At 43.0% G+C, this 10,196-nt stretch overlaps 1 protein-coding gene across 1 annotated transcript; it reads right to left on the bottom strand.

Annotated features, from left to right (window-relative positions):
• Positions 1-5,626: 5,626 nt before the first annotated feature.
• On the bottom strand, positions 5,627-6,838 carry LOC129761571 (uncharacterized). Its single transcript, XM_055759308.1, has one exon. It carries the CDS (start codon positions 6,836-6,838, stop codon positions 5,627-5,629), a length of 1,212 nt encoding a protein of 403 aa, XP_055615283.1.
• Between the last annotated feature and the right edge of the window lie 3,358 nt (positions 6,839-10,196).

Raw genomic sequence — 10,196 nt, 5'->3', positions numbered from 1 at the left:
ATTTTTCCCCATCAGTAGGATATTTCCGTATCCAATGTTGTATGCACCCGCAATCGATTATTGCTCAGTCGCCGAAAGTTCCGAGCTCAGAGAGTTCTTCCCCCTCTAGTTTGCCTTCCAAATTGCCATCGTAAACCACACCTTCTCTCGATTCAATCACACACAAAAAGCATACTTAAGCGATATTCTGGTGGTGAGACACATTCATTTTTCGTGAGGACATCGACAAGACAACATCGTTGCCTAACGTGCGGGAGGAGGTGGACGGCGAAGGATCGACACATACACGCGCAGAATTCTTTCCGTTTGGATGCCATTCAGCGTCGAGAAAGTTTCGGAAAGATCTAATCATTGCTGGGAAATAATCAGCCAGTTCCTCTGGGAATTTAAAAATACATTCATGTGAAAGAGTTTATTTGAATGTTTTCTATTCATGTAACACTGTGACACAATATTTTTCAATCAAGTACTATTAACAGGTGGTTATCGAGTTAGTATTAACCACTGGTGGGCTTCCAGTATCGAGGAAAATGTGGAAATATCTAATCGTTACTGAAAAAATTTAAAATTACATTCATGTGAAAGAGTTTATTTTAATGTTTTCTATCCATAAAATATCCATATAAAATACATTTGGGTTTGTGATTTGTCAATCAAGTACAGTTAGCAGGTTAGCTTCTGAAGATTATTCTTCAGAACAAGGTTTTTCGTATTCTATATTGGATGCATAAAACCTTGTGCTTCCAACGTAACGCTCTCGTTTTCGAAGTCTCCTAAATATTCATTTATTCATTCATTCAGAATGGATTTAGATTCAACTTCAAACAAATGATCTCTAAATCAACGATAGTCTTACGTCACCCTTGCGGTTATACCATAGATATAACCCACTTCCTGTTTTTCGAAATAAAACGGATCAACGTGAAATTCTTACCGTCGAAAGATACAGGTTTTCCGAACAATTTGCTGTCAAAAGATTTTAGATACGCCTACTATGACCGCTGCTATAAAGTTGACAGTGGTTCCGGATTTTACATGTTTCAAGCTTTAGCATTTATTCTATCGATACATATGGTAAACAACACTCGCGACTGCTGTCGGTAGAGCAATTCGAAGCTAAACAAAAGTGATAACACTGCAGTCATGTAGTGTGATGTCACTCTCACCAAGTTGCGCGGTCCCATCAGTATTTGATTGGTTCCCTTGCAGCGATGAAGTTCGATCTGTACGGGAAGCATGTGGCATCCGTTACGTTCTTTAAGGCAGTATTCTAGTCTAGAAATTTGAAAAAAATAAAAAATTGTTTACCTCATATTTCTGCAGTTTAGGCTTTCAAAACTATAACCTAGAAATGACTTATCGAAAATCCTATTGTTTACTGAGTTAAAGTCATTTTAGTGATGCGCTATTTAACCTGGTACGGACATAACAATGAACTTCGAACGCGTTTTTCTCAAAACTAGTTTTCTCAAACTGGCGTACACGATCAATACAAATACAATTGAGAGTATCAATGATCTCTTTGATGATTTCGAACACGCTACCGGAGCAAAACTCAACAGGCTAAAAGCTGTTGCTCATAGATTGAATGAAAGGTCCAGAGCGTGTTTTTCACCAACTCGATCCTGGAAATGGGTAGCATAAATTGGAACGCTTTTGTATCGAAATTAGCGAGGTAGATGTGCATCCCCCTATTCTGCATTTCGATCGATTCGAAATATTTCGAAGGACTTGATAAAACTCCATTCTGTATTTCGTTCGATCTGTTTCTCTTCGAATATGAAACGCGCAAAACGTTCGAAATGGGGAAAGCGAAATTATAACTCGAACGAAATGGAGAACCGTCGGAATATAGAAAATGGCAGGTGGTTACACTCGTTGAGAAATCTCAATTTACAACAAAAAAATATTATTCTGAACACCTTTATTACCGCCAAGATATGGTATGTGGCATCAATCCTACCAATGTATTGTATTCATATAGCAAAATTAACGGCGATCATGGGCTCCTTTCTGTGGCGCGGAATGCCGGCGGTAGACGATTCCCATCATCATGTTGTGGTTTATCGTCGTTAAAATTATTACCGATCACACCTTGGATCGATTTAGAATCTACAAAAAGCTTGGGTGGAAGAATATTTTCTGGGGGAAGTGCAAGTGGTGCGAACACCGTTATCAATATTTGTTGGCCTTCTGGAGCCAGAGCTACTGGAAGCCATGATTAAGACTGGCTATATCGAGGTACAGCCAGGTGAAAAATTATGAAAAGTTAAAGCTTCTCATCTTACACCATCTCACATCGGAAGACGTCTAAGTTTTGCCAAAGCTCACATGAACCGACAGTGGGACATGGTATGTTGTGACGACGAATGTTTCCAAAAGAATACATTCATTACCGTAACGAAAAGTTCTTCCATGTAGAGGTTATCTTCAGTGACGAAAAAAGTTCAATTTGGATGGTCCTGATGGTTTCAACGGCTACTGGCGTGATTTACGAAAGAAAGAACAGTATTTTTCAACCAGGAATTTCTGTGGAGGCTCGTGCATGGTTTGGGCGGGATTCTTTGCTACCGGAAAGCTCAAGATAGCTTTCACATCATTCAAGGAGTACATACATGTTCTGGAATCCTCTCTCCTACCGTTTTTGCGTGGATGTTGTCATAAAAATTCACATTCTAGCAAAACAATGCTACTTTTCATACTAGCAAGGAAACTAAGCAATGGATAAGGGACCAAAAACTTAAGTTTTCGGACTGGCCGGCTTGCTCTCCAGACTTGAATCCTGTTGAAAATCTAAGGGGGATCCCTGTACGCAGAATCTACACTGAGAGAAAACAGTACACCACGATTGAAGAGCTCAAGGTCGCAATTTCGGAAACATGGAAAAATATCGAGAAATCCGTTCAGAAAAATTTGGTAAATAGTATTCCAACACGAATTTTCCAGGTTATTAACCAAAATGGCAAGGTTGCCAATTATTGACATGTAAATCAGCCGATCGTTTTGAATTTTACGTTGATAATACTTATGAATTTTGAAATGGTCTTATAGGAACTGGACAACTGAAATTAACATATTTAAGCACAATAAATAAACAAACAGAGGAAACGAAAATTATTCCAATCAACCAAAGTATATTCACGGATGTAGATTTCCTCTCATGCGTAGCAACTACTAATTTCCCACTTCCATTCAAAGCCTTTTATAGGTTGACTAGCTGACCCGGCAAACTTCGTCCCGCCCAAAATTTGTTTTTTTTTTATCAATACCTTCAAACATTCACGTTTTTTACTAAGCGCTTTACTATAAAATTCCTTGTACTTCTACCAAAACCCATGTCATTCTTTGTGTGGACACCGACTGGACAACATCGTTGCTGGACGGGCTGGACGGCGAGGGATCGAGTGCCGTTCTCAAGGCAAGAGGGCGGAGGTGGTAGCGCTGGAGTAGAATAGAGTAGAGTTTTCATAGGGCCTTTCTCAAGGCTAGAGACGAATGAACTGCAAAAGTTTAAAGTCTCTATAATACAATAACTTCCTTCCTTCCAAAACCCATCATTATAATATCAGATTATTTTTAGATACAATTCTCGTTCAAGATTTTTCAACCACTTGCAAATAACATCCGTTACATGGAATAAATGTTTGATACAGAAAATACCATAGAATAAACACAGCCCTAAATCGGACAGTTCCTTCCTCGAGTTTTGCTCTTATCAACATATTCGGCAATCCATTTTTATTGGTATATAGATAGAAGAAGATAAAGATATTTCGTTAGCGCAAACATCAAATGGACTAACAACGCTTGTCACTATGTAATTGTAGAACATAAGGGGATTTAATTTGCCGAATTTTCCCTTTTTCCTTCAGACTATTCCGAAAGTTTTCAATTGTCATGTTTGATTGGAATATTTTTGGTTGAAATATGTGTAACATTTTTATGGGACCCCCTCTTCATTCCAGAGGAGGGAGGGGTGTCATACCATTATAGATACATTTCTTATACCAAAAAACCCTCACATCCCAAATTGTGCTTGATTAATTCTCGAGTTATGCAGAAGTTTGTATTTCATTAATATGGCAGCTCCCCCTAGGGAGGGGGAGGAGTATATTCATCATAGAAACGTTTCGTGCCCCCTAAAGCCTTCACATGCCAAATTTGGCTCCATTTTCTTGATTAATTCTCGAGTTATGCAGAAATTTGTGTTTTTCAATGGCAGACTCCTCCCCCCTTCTTAGAAAGATGGGAGGAATGTTGGACCACCTTAGAAATGTTTCTTGCCCCCTAGAACCTCCACATGCCAAATTTGATTCCGTTTGCTTAATTAGTTCTTGAATTATGCAGAAATGTATGCTTCATTTGTATGGCAGTCCCCTACCTCCCCTGAGAGAGAGGGGAGGAGTGTCTATTCACCATAGAAACGTTTCGTGTCTCCTAAAACCTTCGTATGCCAAATCTGGCTCCATTTACTTGATTAGTTTTAGAGTTATACAGAAATTTGTGTTTCATTTGTATGGCAGCCCCCGTTTAGAGAGGGGGTGGAGTGTCTAACCACCGTTGTTCGGATAGGTTTTCAGGCAGACGAAAAGACGTTCTGATAGCAGCTTTTATGCAGCTTCAAAGCTGAAAGTATATTTGGATTGGTTTCATGTTTTTTTCGATAACATGTGCAATTACATTGTCGTGTTCTTTTTTCGATGATCTACCCGAAACCTCACTGACTATCTATTATCTTGTAAATGATGATAACTGAACATAAATAAATAAGAATTAGTATAGATTGCCTCTACTTGATTGTTATTTTAACGTTTGAGGCTCAATGTTTACCTATACTGACTTTAACTTGACTTTACTTTAAGTTTACTACAAACAAAATAAATTAACTGAACTTGCGAATTTTCAAAGGCGAATTTTTTTTCCAAATCAAGTCGTAACACGTTTTCAAACTCTATCTGCACTTTGTCACGTTTCAAATGAAGTTGTCTGCTAAGCTCCGCTTGACGTTTGGCATGAAAAAACAGGGTTGTGCGGAACTCACCCAGCTGTCAAACGAGACTGCCCTGTGGTTTCGTTACATTCCCCCGCCCGTGTAGTTCCGGAGGACCCAGATACTTTGAGATCCAGGGGAGCCAACTTTACAGCTGGTCGAGTCACTAGCCCGTTCTTCGTCTGCACCACCGCTCGCCGTACTTGTCCGTCAGCTGCTTTGATCACATCTACGACCTGACCTCTGAGCCACCCATATCGTTTTCCTTCATCGACGTCTAAAACCAAATCTCCAGGTTCGAGTGGCTTCGTTGGTTCGAACCACTTGGTGCGCCTGCTGATTGTTGGAAGGTACTCACGAATCCAACGTGTCCAGAAGTGATGCACCAAATTTTGCGCAAGACGCCAGCTATCCCGTAATGCACTACCACTACTAAGTTGATCGCCATCTCGTTTTGCGAAATACCTTTTGTACCGAAGAGCAGGAAGTGGTTTGGTGTTAATGCTTCTTGCTCTGCAAACTCCAGCGGTATGTACGTGAGCGGCCTGGAATTGACAATAGCTTCAGCTTCTAGGAGTACTGTCTCCAGAACTTCGTCGCTCGGATGGTGTGGATGATCGGATAACATGGTAGTCTTCATGGAGCGTACCATCCACTCCCATGATCCACTCCCATGATCAACCCATGTCCATGATGTGGTGCTGAAGGTGGGTTGAAGTGCCATCTGGTTTTAGAGTTGGTGAACGTTGAGGCACAATCCTCGTTGATGTCCTGTATCTGCTTCGCCAGCAAATTACTTGCTCCCAGAAAATTTGTCCCGTTGTCACTGTAAAATGACTCTGGAGCACCGCGACGAGCAACGAAGCGTCTAATTGTCATCACACAAGACTGAGCGGACAAACTATGCACGATCTCCAAATGTATGGCACGTACCGTGAGGCAAGTAAATAGTGCCACCCATCTCTTAACAAGGCTGCGTCCATGTTTTACCATCAATGGCCCGAAATAATCCACTCCGGTGTGTGTGAATGGTCTTACAAATCCAGTCACCCTACCTTCTGGCAATGGTGCCATCATAGGAGGCTGTGGAGTAGCTTTTCTAACGCGGCAGAACTGACACTTTCCGGATACTTCTCGGATCAAACCTCGTAGACCTGGAATACAGAAGCGTTGACGCAACTCATTACACACCGTCTCTCCATTTCCGTGTAGGAACCGCCTATGATATTGATCCACAAGACGAACCGTCGCCGAATGCTTCTTCGGCAACAAAACTGGTAACTTTGCTTCTAATGGAACCCCCGGCGCCGCTGTAATTCTGCTGTTCATCCGAATGATTTCCTCCTCATCCAGGAACGGCGAAAAACGATATATCGGACTCGATTTCGGAATTGATACTGCACTTTCCGGAAACGCTCGATTACGTTTCAGAATCGCTACTTCGTCGGGATAAGAATCAGCTTGTATCTGTCTCCACAGTAAGTTTTCAGCATTCTTGAGTTCCTGCTGGGTCAATATAACTGGTTTCGGACTTTGCTCACCCTTGAAACGATGAACACCTCGTATAACGTATGCTGTGGCTCTTAACAGTCGGTTCCAGTTAGAAAATCTAGAAATGTCTATCAGCGGTGGCTGTATTGTACCGTGGAACATGAACACTGCACGAAGTTCAACATCTGTCTCCAACTTACTTGGCGAAGGTTTCGATGGCCAGTATTCCGGTGACTTGTACAGGAAATCTGGCGCGTTGTACCAAGAACTCTTACTATCGAAACTGGGCGCATCTTTCCACTTGGTAGCGGTATCAGCCACGTTGAGTTTGGAGGGCACATAGTTCCACTCATCCATGCTGGTCGACGTAAGAATTTCCCCTACTCGGAAGGCCACAAACTGGTGATACCGACGACTGTCAGATCTCAACCACGAAAGTACGGTTGACGAGTCGGACTACAGGAATCGCCTCGACACAGGAAGATCCAGGGATGTCAGAACACTACTCAATAATCTCGTTCCAATCATCGCAGCTTGTAACTCAAGACGAGGCACTGACAGAGGCTTCAACGGTGCGACTTTTGTTTTCGCCGCTACTAGTGCGCAACGAGGTTGGCCACTATCAGCAATTCGGAGGTAAAGAACTGCAGCACATGCTAGTTCGCTCGCATCAACAAACATGTGGGCCTCTATATTACCAAGATGAGAACTGTGAATTCCTTTAAAATAACACCGAGGCACCGCCACCTCGTCCAGATTCTTCATAGAACGACACCTACAATCCAACAATCTTTTCTCGAAGGTCTTCCGATATCAGTTCATCCCAATCCGTTCCGGATCTCCAGATTAGCTGCATCAAAATTTTCCCTCGGACGACAAAATGGGAAATAAGCCCCAATGGGTCAAATAGCGACATTATGACCTTCAGAACTTGTCGTTTGGTTGGTGTAACTGAACCTGCAATCAGCGCTCTAACCTCGTCCTTCATTGTACTTAGGTCGAAGGTAAAGATGTCCTCGGTCGGCCTCCAAACCATACCCAACACTCTCTCCATTTCTGAGGATTTCTCCAGATTCAGGGACACCGTTTGTGGCGCTCTTTGCTCTCCGATTTCAGCCAGAACTTCAACGGAGTTGGAAGAAAAGTTTCGGATCTCGAAGCCCGCTTGTGAGTGCACGTACTTTACTTCGTTGACCAGCTGTACTGCTTCCGCTTCTGAATCTACGCTGTCCAGGAAATCATCTACATAATGGTCCTCTATAATAGCTTCCGCCGCCCTTGGAAATCTTTCGGTGAACTCTGCTGCGTTTTTATTCTTAACGTACTGCGCCAGACTAGGCGAGCAGGATGCACCGAATGTGGCTACGTCCATTACGTAGATTTGAGGAGACAACTCTGGAGACTTTCGAAACAGAAACCTTTGAGACTGCTTATCCGCACACCTAATAAATATCTGGTGGAACATCTCTTTTATGTCCCCTACCACCGCAATATTTCTTTGCCTAAAGCGGAGAAGTACGGACAACAATGCCACCAACAGATCTGGTCCTTTCATCAATATGTCGTTGAAAGAGACTCCTCCCGTTCACGCTTTAGCATCCCAAATAAGCCGAATTTTATTTGGTTTCATCGGATTTTGCACCACTCCTAGTGGCAAGTACCATACCTTACTTGAATCTGTCGTTTGGAGTTCTTCAGGGGTGATCCGGTGTGCATATCCCTTTGCTTCATACTGTGCAATCGTCTCCTTCACTTTAGCTTCAAGGACATGATCTCTACTCAATCGCGTTTCTAAGGCCATCATTCGTCGTACCGCCATTTGATAGCTGTCCGGGAATGAAAAGTGATCATACTCTGACTCTGACTCGGTAATCGAAGCTCTTGCACTGTTCGCACGTTGTTGAGCTTGAACTTCCCTCTATCCCTGGCAATGACCACAGTAACACGTTGCGATCCCCTCTCTTCTCTCGATATATTACCTGTCCAGTTCAAACAAAAATCATCTGTTGGTCCAGTGATACCTAGCGCCAATGCAATACCAGATTCGAGTAGAGTAGACGTTGACCCGTCATCTAGGAAAGCAAAAGTGCTGATTTGCTGACTATTGCCATGAATTGTCACAGGTAAATATCGGAACAACGAGTACGCAACTGAAGAGTGAAGATTCTGGTGGACGACGCTCTTGACACTATTCGAAGACTGCGATGTGCTAGCTGTTTCCATTCTATTCTGCGAAGGGTTCCTAATCGAATGTAGCAACTTGTGATGACGTACTCTACAACCGTCGATGCCACACTCCTTGTTGGAACGGCAAGGCCACTTTCGATGCGGTATGAGACAGCTTCTGCACAAATTCTTCTGTCTAATGGCTTTCCACCTTTCATCCATGTTAAGCGCTTCGAACTTTACGCAGTTCACGATTAGGCGATTTTCGTTACTGCAATACGTACAGGTCTTCTTCACCGAATCTATTGACTGTTTCTTCTCCTGGATTTCCACTTTCCCAGTCTGCACATCCTCGGAATGTACAAACAACTTCTGCTTTTCTCGTCCAGTTTTGTTGGACGTGTTCTGTGTCCTCAAAACATCCATGGGAAGCATGACATCCGAAGCCATCACGACTAGTTCGGACATGAATGTGCTGAATGTCGTCATATTGACACTAGTGCTACTTCTTTTGAAACGAGACCACTCCATTTTGAGCTGAGGAGGAAGTTTTTCCACAAAAGGATTCCACAAATGGTCATTTAAATTTGCAACGCACATGTGATCGACTACGTTCTGTACTGCAAGTCCAAATGTGATCAACGAGTGAAGATTGTCGACTTTCGGAGACGGGACTGTACGCAGCTTTTGAAGAAGCGAGTGAATTAGTAGTTCCGGTCTACAATACAACCTTTGCAACGTATCAATCACAAATGGTACCGACTGTGGCAACAACAACCTGCTTCTGACTGCTTCCAGTGCATCCCCCTTCAAACAACCTCGCAACCTCGCTAAGTTCTCGGCATCAGAGTAACCGCATGCCTCCGTTGAATTATAGAATGAACTATAGAACAGCGGCCATTCTTGAGGGTTTCCAGAAAAGTTTGGAAGTTCCCTAGGCATTACTTGCCTCGCAGCCAGTTGCTCTCCTGATGGACCAAGACCTCGTACCGGCACTGAATGACCCACTTGACTGACTGGTTGCACTGTTGTGTAGCTAGAAAATCCTGTCGGCAGCTTCACGTTTCCATTATCCTGTTGCGCGCCAGATGACACCGAAGGGTAGATGTTCGCTGGACCACCTGTAATGTTGTTGATTGGTTGAGTCTGGATTGATGAAGAAATGGGGTTCCGGTTTATCCAAGATGGAACTAGACTCTCTGTCGGCACACCCATAACTGCATTTGACGAAGTAGGATTTGTCATCACTTGCTGCATCCCGCTAAATCCTTGCTTACAGATCGGATACTGCGATTCCTGCATCGGTTTAGCAGTAGAAATACGCAACGCAGAAATACCCCCAGTCACTGATGTGATTTGATTGGAAACTAACGGCGTTGGGACGGCAATGGAATAAGACACACTGCCCTATCCTGTATACCCACCACATTGACTGGTGGTTTGTACCGAGGGTAACGTTAGAACCATCTTTGAACGTGGAATCTCAGTCTTATTCATCGTCGATTCAGCAATGGGAAGAGATCTGGGAAAACTAAACTGGTGAGCTTTT

Source organism: Toxorhynchites rutilus, chromosome 1, assembly GCF_029784135.1.
Source record: "Toxorhynchites rutilus septentrionalis strain SRP chromosome 1, ASM2978413v1, whole genome shotgun sequence".
NCBI lineage: Eukaryota > Metazoa > Arthropoda > Insecta > Diptera > Culicidae > Toxorhynchites > Toxorhynchites rutilus.
The sequence above is the reverse complement of the archived record's forward strand: the minus strand, read 5'-3'. Positions and strand labels throughout refer to the sequence as shown.